Genomic DNA, 18852 nt, shown 5'->3' with positions numbered 1-18852 from the left:
TAGAAGAACAAAAGATTTTTTTCTTTTTAATGAGAGGATGAATAATGGGAGGACCAAGAATGCATGTGACTCACTGGTTCTTTTTTTTTTTAGATTCATTTATTTATTATGTATACAGTATTCTCAGTACTCTGCCTGCAGGCCAGAAGAGGGCACAGATCTCATTACAGATGGTTGTGAGCCATCATGTGGTTGCTGGAATTGAACTCGGGACCTTTGGAAGAGCAGGTGGTGCTCTTAACCACTGAGCCATTTCTCCAGCTCCTTCACTGGTTCTTCTTATCCTTCCTATTTTTTCTCCTTTTCCTCTCCCATTCTCCCTCTCTTCTCTTAACTCACCCTCCCCCAAGTGATTACTTATATTGTTCTATTATTAATTAAAACTCAGGAGTCAGATATTGGAGTAAAAACCTGATAGATCCAAAGAGTGACAGAGCTCTTCCTAAGCTCCTCCCCACTATCCCTCAGATGACAAAACTTAGTTGGAATACCACCAACCATTCCAGGCCATGGAGAGAACGGAAGGCCCTTAAGATGTGTTGTGTTGCCGGGCAGTGGTGGCACGAGCCTTTAATCCCAGCATGCAGGAGGCAGAAATAAGCAGATCTTTGTGAGTTTGAGGCCAGCCTGGTTTACAGAGTAAGTTCAAGGACAGGCTCCAAAAAGCTACAGAGAAACCCCATCTCGAAGTCCACCCCCCCAAAAAAAAACCCAATGTGTGGTGTTATAAGAAGTGGCCTTTTGTCCCCCATTTTCTTTTTTTTTCTTTTTTTTTTAAATATTTATTTATTTATTTATATATTTATTATGTATACAATATTCTGTGTGTATGCCTGCATGCCAGAAGAGGGCACCAGACCCCATTAGAGATGGTTGTGAGCCACCATGTGGTTGCTGGGAATCGAACTCAGGACCTTTGGAAGAGCAGGCAATGCTCTTAACCTCTGAGCCATCTCTCCAGCCCCTGTCCCCCATTTTCTGATAGTGTTGACTCGTTGCCTCTTCCATTGAGAGGTTGTGAGGTTGTGATAGTGGCAGATTGTTTTGTCAATTGAGATGGGTTAAAGCACCCAATGATTTAAGCAGATGCATCTATATGTGTCTGTCATGTGCTTTGTGGCCCTCTGTGGTAGAGGCCATGCCTGGAATGCAAGAGGCCCTGGATTCCTTTCCTGGTACTACAAAAAGAGATGATGGCCTTGGTTAATGTGAATGGGTCTCACTCTTTAGTTGGAAGACCATGGAGCAAAAAATGACTCTCTCAGTAAAGACAAAATCCTGCTCTGTGCCTATAGACTCAGCATCCGTCTGAGTTTGTGCCTGGAGACAGACGCTCCACAGATTTTGGACTTGTCTGTCAAATAACCACATGGACCAAGTCCTTAAAATAAACCTGCTAAGAAAGGAAGAAGCTAGGCATGGCATATGTGAGTTATATCCCCATCTGGAAGGCTGAGGCATAAAAAGCATATATTTAAAGTGAACCTGGGCTGTATATCTCGATATAAATGTGCTACATACCTTCAGATAAATAGGTAAAATGTATTTTAGTCAGAAATTGGTTGCTTAAACAAAATACCCAGGACAAACGGTTTAGAAGGAGGAGGAGCTTATTTTGGCCCATGGTTTTAGGTCCTCATCAGCTAGTCCCTTTGGCTTAAGCCTTAGGTAAAGCAGAGGGACACAGTGGGAAGCCCAAAGATAAAGCCAAATTGTTCAGCTCACAGTGGCAGGGAGGTAGAGAGACAGAGGCTAATGCATGGGTCCTCAGGAGAGGGCTAGAGTTCCAATACTTGTTTCAAGGGCACACCCATCACCTCCAAACAGCACTTACGGATCATGCCCTTCAACACATGAACTTTGTGGGGGGCAGTTAATATCCAACTCCAAACTAAAAATCAAATTATTCCATTATCCAGCTATAGCCTCCTATATATACACACAGCAGAATAAATGTCACCACGTAACCGAGATTCCTGCACACACATGCTTATTGCAGCATCAAGTACAACAGCCGAGTGGTGGAACCAGCTTAGGTAAATGGATGAATAAACGGATAAAACAATGTGGTAATTATGGACAGTGAAGAATTACTCATCAAATTATAACATCAAAGAATGTTGTTTGCAGAAAAATGATGGAACTGGAGGAAGTCAACAGATATTACATGTTTGCCCTTATATGATGACTCTAAATAGAAGACGATATGAAGATAAAAGGAAATTTATTAAGGAAGCGAAAGATAATATCAGGAGGAGGAATTTCTAAAATGGCAATCAGTGAACATGATCAAAGTTATTTCGTAGAGGCGTTTGAAAGAATCAGTGTTAGTTTGCTATGTCACGTCTCTTTCTGGATTACTCTGATTGAGGAGCAAACGATTAAAGATGGAATTTATTCCAGAAGGCTGTTGTGGCACTATTTGTATTTGGAGAAACAGGAAGGCCCCACCGAGCACAAGAGGATGGGGCTGGAGAGTTGCACTGAAGTTCGTATCCCAGCACTCAAGTTAGAGGCTCCCTATGCACGCCTGAGATCCTATCTACGAGGGCGCCTCACATAAGAGGATCGCTGTGTTTAGCGGGCTTCCTTCCAGTTTAGCCAGGGAAACCCGAGCCAGAGACAAAGTGATGAGTGAAAAAAACCCTGCCTCAAAGGAAAAGCGAGACGGCATCTGACGCCCTCTTCTGGTCTCCGTGAAGTCTCACGCGCGCACACACGAATCCATCCACTCAGAAACCTAAGTAAAAATAAAAACTAATAAGTCTTTCAAAATCCCTGGATGGTGAGCGTGTGTGAGGAGGGGAGCAGGCTTACTAGATGGTTCTGGCTGGCTTGGAACTCACTATGTAGACAAAAGTAGCGGGGGACTTGGAGAATTCCTCTGCTGACTGAATGCTGGCTTTAAAAGTGTGCACCACCACGCCCGGCCTGGGACCTGTTCTTAAATGTGGAACCCTCTAGTTTGAACCAGGTTTATTCCAGAGACGGGGCTGTATGTTGTAATCTGCACTTAAAGATCCACTGGACTGGTAAATGCAGCTGGAGGTGCTCAGTTCTAAGGAGTTGGGCTCAGTATTATTCACCAATCAGCGATACGATTACTCCCCAGAGTTAACCAATGAGGGGCACGGATAGTGGACGGTGGCACCCTTGCCGCCATATTTGAGTTCCGGGTAGCCGAAGGGAGGAGAGTTGTTTCTGGGCTTCCGTCCTGGTTGCCGGCTCCTCAGGAGTGCAGGGGACACCTGGATGCATCCGAAGCAGGACATGGTGAGTGTGCCCCGCGCTCCTGGAGTGGCGGGCGGCGGGGTTGTGACACTGTTGCGGCTTTGCACGGTTTCCCTGGCGCTGTGCAGCCCAGTGTGGCAGTGGCGCCCTCGTCCCCAGGGCGCTTGGATGGTGGAAAGCAGGCACCGGCAGTCGTGAGTGTGGCGTCCAGTCCAGGTCTGTCCCTTCCCTGCTGCATTCCGGAACCCCAGTGCTTCTGTGATGAGGCTGCGCCGCGAACCTGCGCCTCCGCAGACACTGCAGCTCTGGCGGGTCGGTGACGCCGAGTGCGGACTCTGCGGCGAGGGCACGTGGGTGGTGCGCGCTGTTTTGCACTTTTTCGTTTCCTTGTTCCCTGCTTTAGTTTTACACTGTAGTCACCCGTTTGTTTTCCTCTTTAAACCTTTTCTTTTTAGGTGCTAGCGATCTCAGGTCTCACTCTAGGCGAACGCTTTACCGTAGGCTTGTACCTCCACCCTTCGTCCTGGGTTTGTTTTATGCTAATAAAGCTGGATTTATGTAGCCGTGACTGACTCTGTGTAGGCAAAATCTCCCAATTTGGAGAAAGGAGAGAAATTTAAAGTTACTTCAAAATTTAATTTATTTGTACTGATCTTTTCCGAGGCAGAATGTGAGATTTTGAAAAACCTTTCCAGCCTTGGTAGCTCTGAAAAAAGCCCAGGGAGTGAAGGGATTATGTAATTTTTTTGTTTTTTTATACAGGGTTTCACTGTGTAGCGTTGACTGGCCCACAACTAGCTATGTAGACCAAGCTAGCCTGGAACTGAGATCCTCCACAGTCCTGGGATTATAGGTGATTCTCCTCCCGACTGTGCATAATTTTATTTCTGTTGTATAGCTAGCTCTAGATTATTTCTCCAAATGTACTGTGAGTGGGAGGAGTTTCTTCATCTCAATGGAGGCAGAGACAGGCCTATCTCAGAGCCACATGGTGAGACCCTGTTTCATATAATCTAGACAAACAACAACAAAAACCAAACAGAACTCCACCAGGATTATAGTCTTTGGGGAAAATATTAATATCTTCAGTTCCTTCCTGTTAAGGTGGTTTAGTCTTTGTAGACAGTGTAATTTCTTTGTTATTTTTTAAATTAAAAACTTTTAATGTATGCATATAAATATTTATGTCTGTGTGAGTGTTTGCTGCCTGTGTGGGTACCTGCTGAGGCCAGAAGACGGAGTGGATCTCCTGGAACTGGTGTTACAAGCAGTTGTCAATAGCTATTGTGGATGCTGGGAACTGAACTTGGGTCCTCTGGAAGGACAATATGTACTCATAACTGCTAAGCGATTTCTCCAACTCTGGACAGTGTGATTTCTGACGGTTGAAAATCTGGGTTTGTCTGTCAGAAAGAAAGAAATGTTTTTTTTCTATCTGCTACAGAAAATGTTTTGAAAGTCGATTTTAGTGTTCAGAGCATTTTTGTTTTTCTAGTTGAGTTCTGATGCAGCCTACACTATCCTGGAACTTCTCATCCTCCTGCCTCCAAGTCCAAGTGCTGGGACTACAGGAATGTAGCAAGAAGCCAGGCATAATGCAACACTTGGGATCCAGGGCCTTGTACCAACTGGGCTACATCCTCAGCCTTGTAGTTCAATTTTAAAAGTTGGCTTTTTTCCCCCCTCAGATTCTGACAGGGAAATCCTAAAATATAAGCAGACAGGAGGTAGGTGTGTGTGTGAGTTGTTGTGCTACTCTCAGGACTACTAAAGGCCAAGCCAGTCACTATCATCAACTGGCCTCTCTACTTGAGTTGGTATATTGGTTTGAATGGTGTAATATTTCCACACAGCCTCATGTGTTTGTTTACTTAATTTTTCAGTAGGTGCAGCTGTTTGGTAGACTAGACCCTTTAGGAAGCAGACCGAGTAGGGAAGACAAGAGTGGCCAGGCCTTGAAGTTTCATAGGCTGGTCTGGCTTCCTGACTGCAGTTGTAGTGAGATACACCCCATGCTGGTGCTATCATGCTTTTCCCTCCACGAAGCCTCTATTTCTTCTCTAACTGTGAGCCAGAGAGGGTGAGGGCTCCCAATGCGGAGTCAGTACGGTCTGGAACATCACTTGAGGCAGGACCAAGTCCCACCCCCTGCATCCAGGTTGAGCAACCTATTTCTCCATAGGGAATGTGCTCCAAAAAATAGTTCCTGCAAAAGGGATAAATACTGGTTCCTCTGCCAGTGGCCCCACTGCCCAAGCCACACAACGGTGTCACCTACATTTAGAGGGCCTAGTTCTGTCCTATGCAGGTTCCCCAGCTGTCAGTCCAGGCTCAGTGAGCCTCCACTAGCTCGGGCCAGCTGTGCCTGTGGGTTTCCCATCATGGTCTTGAGCCCTTTGCTTATTTTATCGCTCATCCCTCTTTACAACTGGACTCCAGGAGCTCGGCCCAGTGCTTAGCTGTGGATCTCTGCATCTGCTTCCATCAGTTGCTGGATAAAGGTTCTATGATGACAGTTAAGTAGTCATCAATCTGATTATAGTGGAAAGGCAGTTAAGGCACCCTCTCCACAACTGCTTAGATTCTTAGTTGGGGTCATACTTGTGGACTCCTGGGAATTTCCCTAGTGCTAGGTTTCTCGCTAACCCCATAATGGCTTTCTCTGTCAAGCTATCTTTTTCCTTGCTCTCCTTCTCTGAACTTCCCCCAACTCAACTTTCCCAATCCCTCATATTCTCTTGCCCACTCCCATCCTAAACTCTCCCCACCATGCTTCCAATTTACTCAGGAGATTCCCCATTCCAGGGGTATCCATGTTTGTGTCTCTTAGGGTCCTTGTTTCCTGGCTTCTCTGGGGTTGTTGTCTGTAGGCTGGTTATCCTTTGCTTTATGTGTAATATCCATTTATGAGTGAGCACATACTGTGTTTGTCTTTCTGGGTCGAAGTTACTTCACTCACGATTGTTTTTTTCCTACTTTCATCCATTTGCCTGCAAATTTCAAGATGTCATTGTTTTTTTACTACTGAGTAATACTCCATTGTAAATGTACCACATTTTCTTTATCCAGTCTTTGGTTGAGGGGCATCTAGTTTGTTTCCAGGTTCTGACTTTTACAAATAATGCTGCCATGAACATAGTTGAGCCAATGTCTTTGTGGTAGAAGTGTGCATCCTTTGGGTACATGCCCGAGAGTGGTATCGCTGGGTCTTGAGGTAGATTGATTCCCAATTGTCTGAGAAACCACCATACTGATTTTCAAAGCTGCTGTACAAGTTAGCCCTCCCACCAACAGTGTAGAAGTCTTCTCCTTACTCCACGTTCTCTCTAGCATAAGCTGTCAACAGTGTTTTTGATCTTAGCCATTATGACAGGTGTAAGATAATATCTCAGAGTTGTTTTGATTTGTGTTTCCTTGATGGCTAAGGGTGTTGAACAGTTTCTTAAGTGCCTTTTGGCCATTTGATATTCCTCTGTTGAGAATCCTGTTTAGATCTGTACCCCATTTTTAATTGGATTATTTGGGGGTTTTTTGTGTTTTTTTTTTTTTTTTTTTTTTTGATGTCTAGTTTCTTGAGTTTTTTGTACATTTTGGAGATCAGCCCTCTGTCAGATTGGGGGTTTATGAAGATACTTTCCTGTTTTGTTTTGTTGACTGTGTCCTTACAGAAGCTTCTCAGTTTCAGGAGGTCTCCTTTATTAATTGTCAATCTCAGTGTCTGTGCCACTGGTGGTATATTTAGAAAGTGGTCTCCGGTGCATTCAAGGCTACTTCCCACTTTCTCTTCTCTGAGATTCAGTGTGGTTGGATTTATATTGAGGTCTTTGATCCATTTGGACTTGAGTTTTGCGCATGGGGATAGATATGGATCTGTTTGCATTCTTCTACATGCCACCATCCAGTTATGCAGCACCATTTGTTGAAGAGGCTTTCCTTTTTCCATTGTATAATTTTAGCTTTGTCAAAACTCAGGTGTTCATAGGTGTGTGGATTAATGTCAGGGTCTTTGATTCGATTCCATTGGTCTACTTATCTATTTTTATGTCAATACCAAGCTGTTTTTGTTAATGTAGAGGCGGGATGATGAGAATAGGAGAATTCTGGGAAGAAGAAAGCTTTTTCTGCAGTTGTGACCCAATCACAGAAGAAGCAAGATGTGACTGCCTTGCTAAGGTACCAAGCCATGTGGCTAACACAGACAAGAATAATGGGCTAACATAAGTTGTAGGAGTTAATAAGAAGTCTGACGTACTAGACCAATCAGTTTATAACTAATGTAGACCTCTGTGTGATTTCTATAGAACTTAATGACTGTGGGAAGCTGACAGGACAGAAACCTCAGACAACATTGCCCTAAGATATTTTATGTTGTTCATGGCTATTGTGAAGCATAATGTTTCCCTGGTTTCTTTCTTAGCCTGTTTATCATCTATATAGGAGGGCTACTAATTTTTTTTTTAGTAGATCTTGTATTAGTAAAGGTGTTCATCAGTTGTAGGAGTTCTCTGGTAGGATTTTTGGGGTCACTTATTTTTACTATCATATCATCTGCAAATAGTGAAAGTTTGACTTTTTTCTTTCCAATTTGTATCACCTTGATCTCTGTTTGTTGTTTAATTACTCTAGCTAGAACATTGAGTACTATTGAACAGATATGGAGAGAATGGCAGCCTTCTCTTTTTTCGTGTTTTACTGGAATCGCTTTGATTCTTTCCATTTCGTTTTATGTTGGCTGATGGCTTGCTGTATATTGCCTTTTAATACAATTAAGTATGTTCCTTGTATCCATGATCTTTCTAATACTTTTATCATGGAGGGGTGTTGTATTTTGTTGAAGGCTTTTTCATCATCTAATGAGATCATCATGTTTTTTTCTTTGAGTTTGTTTATATGGTGTATTACGTTGATAAAGTTTTGTATGTTGAACCATCTCTGGGATTCAATTTTATGGACCTATTTGATCATGGTGGATAATTTTTTGATGTGTTCTTGGATTCAGTTTGCCAGAATTTTATTGAATTTTTTTACATCAATGTTCACGAGGGAGATTGGTCTGTAATTCTTAGTTATACATTTGTGTGGTTTGGGTATCAGGGTAACTGTAGCCCCATAAAAAGTGTTTGGCAATGTCGCTTCTGTTTCTGTTGTGTGGAACAATTTGAGGAGTATTGGTATTAGCTCTTCTTTGAAATTATGGTAGAATTCTGTGCTGAAACTATCTGGCCCTGGGCTTTTTTTTGGTTGGGAGATTTTTGATGACTGCTTTTATCTCCTTAGGTGTTATAGGTCTATTTAAATTGTTTATCTGGTCTTGATTTAATTTTGGCATATGCTACCTATCCAGAAAATTGTTCATTTCTTTTAATTTTTTCAATTTTATTGAGTATAGGTTTTTGAAGTATGAGCTGATGGTTCTCTGGATATCCTCAGTGTCTGTTGTTAGTCCCTCTTTTCATTTCTGATTTTGTTAATTTGGATATTCTCTCTCTGCCTTTTGATTAGTTTGGATAAAGGTTTGTCTATCTTGTTGATTTTTCTCAAAGAACCAACTCTTTGTCTCATTGTCTCTTTGTAATGTTTTCTTTGGTTCTATTTTATTGATTTCAGTCCTCAATTTGATTATTTTCTGCTGTCTAGTCCTGGGTGAATTTGTTTCTTTTTGTTCTAGAGATTTCATGTGTGCTGTTAAGTTGCTAGTGTGAGATTTCTTTATACATTCTTTATGTGGGCATTTAGTGCTATAAACTTTCCTCTTAGCACTGCTTTCATAGTGTCTCATAGATTTGGGTATGTTGTGCATTCATTTTCATTGAATTCTAGGAAGTCTTTAATTTCTTTATTTCTTCCTTGACTCGGGTGATTCAGTTGAGCATTGTTCAATTTCCATGAGTTTGTGGGCTTCCTGCAATTAGTTGTTGAATTCTAACTTTAAGTCATGGTGATCTGATAAGGTGGAGGGTGGTTTTCCAATTTTTTAATTTCTGTTGAGATTTGCTTTGTTACTGAGTATGTGGTTGATTTTAGAGAAGGTCCCATGAGGTGCTGAGAAGAAGGTATGTTCTTTTGTGCTTGGGTGAAATGTTCTATAGATGTCTGTTAAACCCATTTGAGTCATAACATCTGTTCTCCTTTATTTCTCTGTTAAGTTTCTGTCTTGCAGACTGGTCCAGTGGTGAGAGTGGGGATTTGAAGTCTCCCACTATTAGTGTGTGGAGTTTGATGTGTGACTTAAACTTTAGTAATGTTCCTTTTACAAATTTGGGTGCCCATGTATTTGGAGCATAGATGTTCAGAATTGAGACTTAATCTTGGTGGATTTTTTTTCTGTGATGATGAATATGAAATGTCCTTATCTCTTTTGATTAATTATAGATTGAAATCTATTTTATTAAATATTAGGATTAGGACACGAGGTAGTTTCTTAGGTCCATTTTTGTTTTCCAGCTAGGGTTTCTCTGTAGCTTTGGAGCCTGTCCTGGAACTAGCTCTTGTAGACCAGGTTGGCCTCGAACTCACAAAATTTTACCTGCCTCTGCCTCCCACGTGCTAGGATTAAAGGCGTGCACCACCACTGCCTGACTTTGATTGGAAAATCTTTTCCTAACCCTTTACTCTTGAGATAATGCTTGTCTTTGAAGTTGGTTTGTTTTTTGTATGCAATAGATGGATGGATCCTGTTTTTAAATCCATTCTGTTAGCATGTGTCTTTTTATAGGCAAGTTGAGATAATTGATATTAAGAGATATTAATGACCCGTGATTGTTAGTTTTTGTTATTGTTGGCAGTATTGTGTGTGTTTCTCTTCTTTGTGGTTTGCTGGTTCTACTTCATTTGCATTGGGATGTTGAGGCTTTGCTGGTGTAGAACCACTAGTTTTTGGTGATGCCATATTGTTCTTTATGTTGTTGAATATATTCTTACACTATCATCTACCCATATCTTTCTCTAGTTGGTGCAGATGGGGCCTGTGGGTTGTGTAGTCGCTCTTTCTCCAGATGCAGGCATAGCTGTGCCTCTCGTGGTCGCTGATACTGTAGCTCCCTCAGGTACAGGTGGGGCCAAGGCTCTAGTAGTTATGGTGGCAGATTCGGTGGAGGTATGGCTGGGGGTAGGACATGGGATGTGCCTGTGGGGTCTAGGGCCTAGAGAGTGGGCCTCCAGTCAGGAACCCACTCACTTCTCCAGGTGCAGTCAGGGCCAGGCCACTTCTTGGATTCTAACAAGTGAAGTCAGCTTTACTGTCCAGAGCTTCTTGGTCTCCCTGAGGATTTTAGGTCTTTAATCCTTCCATGTGGGTTCTGGGAATTGAACCTGAATCCTTTGGAAGATCAGAAAGTGCTCTTAATCACTGAGCCATCTCTCCAGCCCAGATCTTTATATTATTGTTATTATTATTGTTATTTAAATATTAATTTTATTTTATTGTGTATTTATGTGTTTGTCTTCATGAGTGGGTGGGTGCCTAAGGAGTCTGAACTCCTGGAGTTGGAGTGACAGTTGACTGTGAGGTGCATGGCATGTGTACTAGGAATTGAACTAGGTCTTCTGTAATAGCAGTACACACTTCCTAATTTTAAAAAGTTTATTTTTAATGTGTATGAGTGTTTTGCCTGTGTGTATGTATGCATGTCACTTGTGTGTTTGGTGCCCTCAGAAGCCAGAGGTGGTGTTGGGTCTTCAGAAACTGGACATCCAGATGGTTGTTAATTACCATGTGGGTACTAGGAGCTGAAGCCAGACCTTTGCAAGCAAATGCTTTTAACTGATGAACCACTTCTCCAGGTCTTGGATCTAGTTTATATTTAAGGTCATTACTGAGATGTTTACTAATTCCTGGATTTTTTATTGGTTGATTTTCTGTTTGATTGCATTATTGATTGTTCTTTCTCTATTGACCTTAAAGATTTTCTCCTCCCCCCACCCCCCGAGATAAGGTTTCTCTGTAGCTTTGGAGCCTGTCCTGGAACTAGCTCTTAATCTTCTTCCCTGACCACCTCCACCCCCCCTACACACACATTAGTGTATGTAGCTCTGGCTACCCTAGAACTCACTATGTAGACCAGGCTAGCCTCATACTCACAGAGATCTGATGCCTTGCAGGCAGGCATACCTTTAATTCCAAGTACTGGAATTAAAAGTACGGACCATTATGCTTGATTTAAATTTTTTTAAAAAATAAAACTTTAATATCAAAACAATCTTTCAAGTAAATGAAAACATCACATACCAAAATTACCATACCCAAAATCATGCACCTCAGTGAACTTATTTATATATGATTAGGATTGGCATTTGGATGGAAGCTGTGGAACTTTATGTTAAATTTTATACTTTCAGTATTGGGCATATTTTATGCACTTATTTACCACCAAATCCCACAGGACATTTGTTTATGCAGATGCATATATTATTGACTTCTTCAGTATATCCTCCCAGTGTGTACTTTCCTGAACTATCATTTTCTTCTTACAGCTCATAATATTATTTCATTTTTCCTGTGTGTTCTGAAGTTCTTTTCTCATATCTGTTTGGTGTTTTAAGTGCCCTTTATGTTTGAATGTCTGTCTTGATTGAGAATGTTTCTGCTATAATTTCATTGAATAGATTTACATTGCCTTTAATTTTTAATCTCATCTCTTCCCCCATATCATGGATTTTATGTTAAGAGTTAAACCATCTCCTCAGCTTTTCCTTTCCCCCCACAAATTTAGGTTTGAAGTTGAGAAAGAGGAACAGAGAAGGCTTCTGTGACAACTTCTACCCCATGCCACTTCGCACCCCCCCCCAAAAAAAAAAACCATAACAGTCTAGACAGAAAGCCATTTATAAGGGGCTGAGGTGGTGTACACGCCTTTAATTGCAGCACCCAGGAGGCAGAGGCAGGCGGATCTCTGACTTCAAGGCCAGCCTGGTCTACAAAAGCAAGTTCCAGGACAGTCAGAGCTATTAAACAGAGAAACCCTGTCTCCAAAAACAAAACAATCAATCGATCAATCAAATAAATAAATAAATATAAAAAAAAGTACAAAAATTGTGATAAAGATGCTGAAGTGTGGTTCTCTAGAACTGGTTGATTCTGGTGGGTGTGTGAGTGGGGAAGGATTCCGTTTTCTTTAAGAGGCTGGCCACAGGGAGTTCGACCATACTCCAGTGAGTATATGGGCAATATAAATTAAACTTTTCTTTTTCTTTTAAAAATTTTCTTCCACTTTTTATTGGGGGGGAGGGGTTCCAAGGGTTGTGGGGCAGCCCTGGGAGCAGCAGGAAGTGAAGGTGCTTGGTGTTCATGATGTGAAATTTCCAAATAGTCAATAAAAATATTATGAAAAAATTAGGTTTTGATTCATAATCCTGTCTCAGGGATCATGGTTGTTGTGGTGATGCTAATTTTTTGGTTTGTCTATTGATATTTGATTATATTTTGATGATTGCAAGCTCCACATAGTCTTTATTCTGTTTATCCAAGCGTATTTTATAAGCTGTTATATTCTATTTAATTGACTTTAAATTTTATATTCTTTTTCACAAAAATGTTAATTTCCTGAAACTTGCAAGGAGTAAAAGAGAAAGGATGAAATTCCAAGTAAATGGAACCACAAAGCAGATGGCCCTAGCAATGCAGTTACCCCAAAAAAGATGTAAAGAAACAAAAGTATTGAAGATAAGACTTTGGTTTTTAATGGTATAAAAGGATAGTGGACTTTACCTGTACCTTCACTCATGCAATAGTTAACTCAGTGTGTATCGTCTGGACTGAAGGGATGAGATCAAATACAGCAGACGGAGGCGCAGGGTGGTTGTCAGAACAGGACTCAGAAGCTGGCAAAATGAATGAAGGGACAATTTGTAGAATAGGAACTATTCTACTAGGTGACATCTGAGAGGGAGTAATACCTAGAGTATATAAAAAAACTCAGCAGAGGAAGCATAAAGTTGAAAGCTATATAAACAGGCAAATTAAATAATCATACTTCTGAAGTTCAAGTGACCAGCAAAAGCATGACATGACAGTCTATTTAAGATCTTTAATCATTGTGCAAATCCTATAACCACATTGAGAATCAGTGAGTGCTGGGATTAAAGGTGTGTGCCGCCACTGCCTGGCCTCTGTGACTAACTAATGGCTTAGCTCAGCACTCTGATCTTCAGGCAAGCTTGATTGATTAGACTACAAACAAGATATCATTACAAAATATCAGTGAATAAGCTGATAAATTTTGATCGGTATGTTTATTAAATTGTGTATGTTAGTGTGTGATTTATGTATATGTCTGTGTACACACGCACACATGTAAACTCTATGGTAAATTGTATGGTACTAGGGACTGGGGAGCTGGCCCGAAGGCTATGAGAGCTAACCATTCTTCTAGAAGACCATTTGCTTTCCAGCATATGTGCCCCGTAGCTCATAAATTCTAGCTTCGGGGGAGGGGTGTGTGTCCTAATGCCATCCGCAGTCGCACGGCATACTAACCGGTAAACACACACATAAATACATCTTTAAAGAAATGGATCTTGTCATTTTCAGTAAAATGTTTTGAACTCTAGCACCATCATTATAAGTAAGCCAGAGTGAAGAAGGGTAAGTAGTATTCTGTGCTTCTTACAGAATATTGTATTCTGTGCATAGAAAACACACCTGGAAGTAGAAGGGAACAGTGAAAGGTTAGAAGGTAGGAATGAAAGGAGACAGCCAGATACACAGTGACTTTTGAGGGAAAGCACGGCATAAACTAGTCATGTGACTGTGTATCACCCGTGTTTTTCCACTATTCTTCCTGTAAATGTTTGTGGATTATTGTAGGAGCCAGTGACCTTTGAGGATGTGGCTGTGAACTTCACTCTAGGAGAGTGGACGATGTTGGATTCTAGTCAGAAGAAGCTTTACAGAGATGTGATGAAGGAAACCTTTATGAACCTGATCTCCATAGGTAAAAACAAAACTACTCAGATTCCTTTGCTTTGATTATCACAGTTGTTTCTTGTTCATCTGTGTAGTTGCATGATTTTAAAAATTGAAAGAACAGTGTTGTTCAGTGTCACATGCTTGGTCATATTATAGCAGAAAAGTGTAATTTTGAATAAATCTTTGCATAATTTTTTGGGTGTACTTTTAGGGAAAACAGAAGAAGAAGAAGATATTGAAGAGGAGTACCAGAAGTATAAGGGAAACCTGAGGTAACTTACCATTACAAAACGATATGCATCAAGTATCTGGTGGTGATAGAAAATCTGAGGACCTCAGTAAATACAGTGAGCTTGAGCACTTAGAATATTGAAATATGCATAGAGTTATATGACATTTTCCTGTGATTTGTTATACAACTTTTCTCTTTTTTTGAAAACCAAACTTTATTTTGTTTTAGTAACTTTTTAAAGACTTATTTATTTATTATGTATACAACATTCCTTCCCTGTATGCTTGCCAGACGAGGGTACCAGATCTCATTATAGATGGCTGGGAGCCACCATGTGGTTGCTGGGAATTGAACTCAGGACCTCTGAAAGAGCAGTCAGTGCTCTTAACCTCTGAGCCATATCTCCAGCCCTATACAACTTTTCTTTATGCACAGAATTTCAGAATATCAATTAAGTTATACTTAGGCTTTAATATAAGGGGTGTGTGAGGTAAAGTGAATTTTGGGTTTTAGATTAAGACCCATTGTTATTAAATCATGTGACCAATTATTTATTTCAAATGCCATAATAAAAACCATTTTGCCTTATGAATGTTCAACTGCTAACTGGCTTAGTGTCATATATGATTAATGTTTGTATAATATCTGAAAGATTACAGATCCTTATTTGATTGTATTGCCATCCTCAGGACCTCTAATTAAATGTTTAACCCTTTAATATTCATGATGATTCTCTTTTTTAAAATGTGTATTTATTTGTGTCTGTGTGCATTGGTGCGTGCATGCTTGAAGTGGTACAGTTGTGTAGGTTAGAGGATAACCCTCAGGGATGGGCTCCTTCCCTCTTTGCAGATCTCAGGGTTCAAACTCAGGTCTTCAGACTTGCCAGCAGATGCCTTTACCTACTGAGCCATCTCATCTCCCCGTAGTGGGAGGAGGCCACTTAGACCCAAAATAATCACACAGAAACCATATTAATTAAATCACTGCTTGGCCCACTAGCTCTAACTTCTTATTGGCTAACTCTTATATATCTTAATTTAACCCATTTCTATTAATCAGTGTATCGCCACGTGGCTGTGGCTTACTGGCTAAAGTTCTGGCATCTGTCTCTGGTGGGGGTACATGGCATCTCTCTGACCCTGCCTCCATTCCCCCAGCATTCACTTTAGTTTTCCCCACCTAGCTCTGTTCTTTTGCCCTATTACAGGCCAAGACAGTTTCTTTATTCATTAACCAATAAGAGCAACACATAGACAGAAGGACCTCCCACACCTTTCCAAAGTTTATACATTTTTAGGAAATGATCAATACTCTTATTTCTTTCTTTGGAAAGGTTTTTTCGTGTGTGGTCCAGTTGGGCCTTGAGCAGGCTTTCTGCCTGCCACGACCTCTTAGTATAATTAATATTACTCTTTATTTTTTTTCAGAACTCTGGTGGTTGAGAGACTCAGTAAATATGATCACTGTAGTCAGAATGGAGAAACCCACCGACAGAGCCCAGAGCATGTTGTGAATGAGAAACTGCCTCCTGCAATAACTGACTATGAAAGAGACTTCAGTGCTCATTTACCCTCAGATACACATGTCAAAGGTCAAACTGTAGAGAAACCATACCAGTATCAGGAGCATATGGAGAAAGCTTTTAAATTTAAGAAATGTTGGAAGGATTTCACTTATTCTGAGTTACTTCGGATGCATAAAAGTCCTCCTATGAGACAGAAACCCTTTGAAAGCAAACAATCTAATGAAGCCTGTAGGAGTTTCACTTCTGATCACGATTATGAAGGAAATTGCACCGAAGAGAAATCATATGTTTGTAAACAGTGTGGGAAAGCATGGAGTGATTCCTGTAGCCTTCTCTGGCATGAAAAAAGTCACATTCAAGAGAAACGTCACACGTGTAAGCAGTGTGGAAAAGCATTTAGTCGTCCCTCACAACTTCACAAACATGAAAGAATCCACACTGGTGAGAAACCTTATGTTTGTACACATTGTGGAAAAGCGTTCATTGATCGTAGAACCTGTTACAATCATGAACGAACTCACACTGGAGTGAAACCCTATGCTTGTAAACAGTGTGGGAAAGCCTTTCTTCGTTCCTGCCAACTTCTCATCCATGAAAGAATTCATACTGGAGAAAGACCTTTTGTGTGTAAACATTGCGGAAAGGCTTTCACCTACTCCAGTGCTTGTTATTATCACGAAAGAATTCACACTGGAGAGAAGCCCTGTGTTTGTAAGCAATGTGGAAAAGCTTTTAAATGTTCTGCATACCTTCACATTCATGAAAGATCTCACAGTGGAGAAAAACCCTATGTATGTAAGCATTGTGGAAAAGCCTTTGCTTATGCCACTGGATGTCACAAGCATGAAAGAATCCACACTGGAGAGAAACCATATATGTGTGTGCAGTGTGGGAAACTATTCAGTTTCCCCAGATCCCTACACATACATGAAAGATCTCACAGTGGAGAAAAACCCTATGTATGTAAGCAGTGTGGGAAATCTTTCACTCAGGGAACTTCTTTGAGAAGACATGAACGAATTCACACTGGAGAAAAACCTTATGTATGTAAGCAGTGTGGGAAAGCCTTCATCCAACGTGATGATTGTTACAGTCACGAACGAACTCACACTGGCGAGAAACCATACATGTGTGTTCAATGTGGGAAAACATTCACTTTTTCTAAATCCCTTCTAATACATGAAAAAAATCACACTGGAGAAAAGCCGTATATATGTAAGCAGTGTGGGAAAGCATTTACCTGTTCCACGTACCTTCTCAGACATGAAAGAACTCACAGTGAAAAACTTAGTGGATAATATTTCTACTAATGTAAATCATGGGACTGTCTGAAGTGAACTTTTATTTTGATGTATGAAAAAAGAAAGTGGAGAGATACTAGACTATAAGAGCTGTAGAAGTATAATTTTGGTCCTTGTAGACAGGTTTCTGTGAGATGAGACCCTGTACACCAGGCATGCTGGTCTGTGCCTTTCATTTGAGCAATGAGAAAGTAGAGGCTAGACAATTACAGTATTAAATGAAGCCTGTGCTATTTACTGGGTTTGAACACAGCTTGAGAGGTTTAAGAACCAATTACAACTAAATGAAATTGTAAATATAAGAAAGTTGTGTTTTTACCAATAAGATAATTTATGAAAAAATTTTCATATGGTTGAGTGCCATGAAAGTAATGCGAAGATATCAAAGATTAATTTGTGTTGAATATTTCTTAAAATAAACCATATGAAAGATACAGTAAGTTCTGAGTGCTTTTTTTAAAAACTTGATAATTTACTTAAGTATGTTCTGTTTTGCCAAACTTATGTCAGTGTGTCTCATAACACAGAGAACATATGTATACCAAAGCAATTCATCAGAAAACCTATTAAAAAGTCTAACTCATGATATTGCTTGTGTCTTTATATAATTTTTTGTATAGTTTTTTTTTATTACATGGAATTAGTGATAAACATTTGGAAAAGGTAAGCCACAATAAATTTCTCGTGTGAAAAGTTGACTGTCTTAGCCCACCCATGTGCCATTAAACATCTATTGTGTTTAGACTTCCCTAAGCCTGACCCAGTGTGTAGTTTAGTGCCATTTGGGACAAATTACTCAGTGCTCTATCCTGGGATCCATTTTATTTATCAATTGAACAAACATTCTGAACCCGAATGAACAAAGTATTAATTTTTGTGTATGGGCTTATTGTCTATACCAGCTCTCTGAAAGAACAACAGCAGAAAATGTATAAAGAAACTGTTTGCACTGAGGTGATGTAAGTCTAAGGTTGGTAATGTATTCACGAGACATATCTATACATAAATTATATAAACATACGGGTTAGTCCATTATGTTTTATGTCAATTATTTATAATCTCTTGCCTCTTAAATGTCTATTAATGACAAGTATGTTTAAGTTTTCTCAGTATAAGGCTTGTAATGGACATAGCCTTCTAGAAATAGAAGAAATAGCATGTAGAACATAGAACTAGAGCCATTGTTTCCAATAAAGCTTATGTTTTCTGGTCAAGATAAAAAACACTGATGACAACTTATACTGGAGGGGTTGTGGGGTAAAGGGAACACTCCTGCATTGCTGGTGGGAATACAAGCCCCTTTGGATGTCAGTGTGGCAATTTCTCAGAAAATTAGGAAACAGGCTTCCTCAAGACCCAGTTTGGGTATATATCAATCATGCCACAAGGACGTGTGCTCAACTATGTTCATAGCATTGTTTGTCATAGCCTGAACCTGGAAACAACCTAAATGTCCTTGACTGAAGAATGGATAAGGAAAGTGTGGTACATTTAAACAATGGAGTACTACACAGCAGAAAGAAATAATGACATCTTGAATTTTGCAGGAAAATGGATGGAGCTAGAAAACATCATTTTGAGTGAGGTTACCCAGACACAGAAAGACAATTATCACATGTACTCACTCATAAGTGGTTTTTATTTTATTTTTTTT

General features: G+C 40.3%; 1 protein-coding gene across 1 annotated transcript; it reads left to right on the top strand.

The window, feature by feature from the left end:
* Positions 1-3163: 3163 nt before the first annotated feature.
* On the top strand, positions 3164-17784 carry LOC119807951 (zinc finger protein 14-like). Its single transcript, XM_038320204.1, has 4 exons — positions 3164-3273; positions 14036-14162; positions 14349-14409; positions 15800-17784. Exons 1-4 carry the CDS (start codon positions 3253-3255, stop codon positions 17193-17195), a joined length of 1605 nt encoding a protein of 534 aa, XP_038176132.1. The 5' UTR covers positions 3164-3252; the 3' UTR covers positions 17196-17784.
* Positions 17785-18852: the final 1068 nt, after the last annotated feature.

Source organism: Arvicola amphibius, chromosome 2, assembly GCF_903992535.2.
Source record: "Arvicola amphibius chromosome 2, mArvAmp1.2, whole genome shotgun sequence".
NCBI lineage: Eukaryota > Metazoa > Chordata > Mammalia > Rodentia > Cricetidae > Arvicola > Arvicola amphibius.
Note: the sequence above shows the minus strand (reverse complement) of the source record. Positions and strands in the feature narration are given on the sequence as shown.

Bases quoted from the DNA above. Each gene is read 5' to 3' on its own strand.
- LOC119807951 (XM_038320204.1), top strand. From the start codon at position 3,253: ATGCATCCGAAGCAGGACATG. The intron at 14,163-14,348 runs GTAAAAACAAAA...GTGTACTTTTAG, and splicing joins TATGAACCTGATCTCCATAG to GGAAAACAGAAGAAGAAGAA. The intron at 14,410-15,799 runs GTAACTTACCAT...ATTTTTTTTCAG, and splicing joins AAGTATAAGGGAAACCTGAG to AACTCTGGTGGTTGAGAGAC.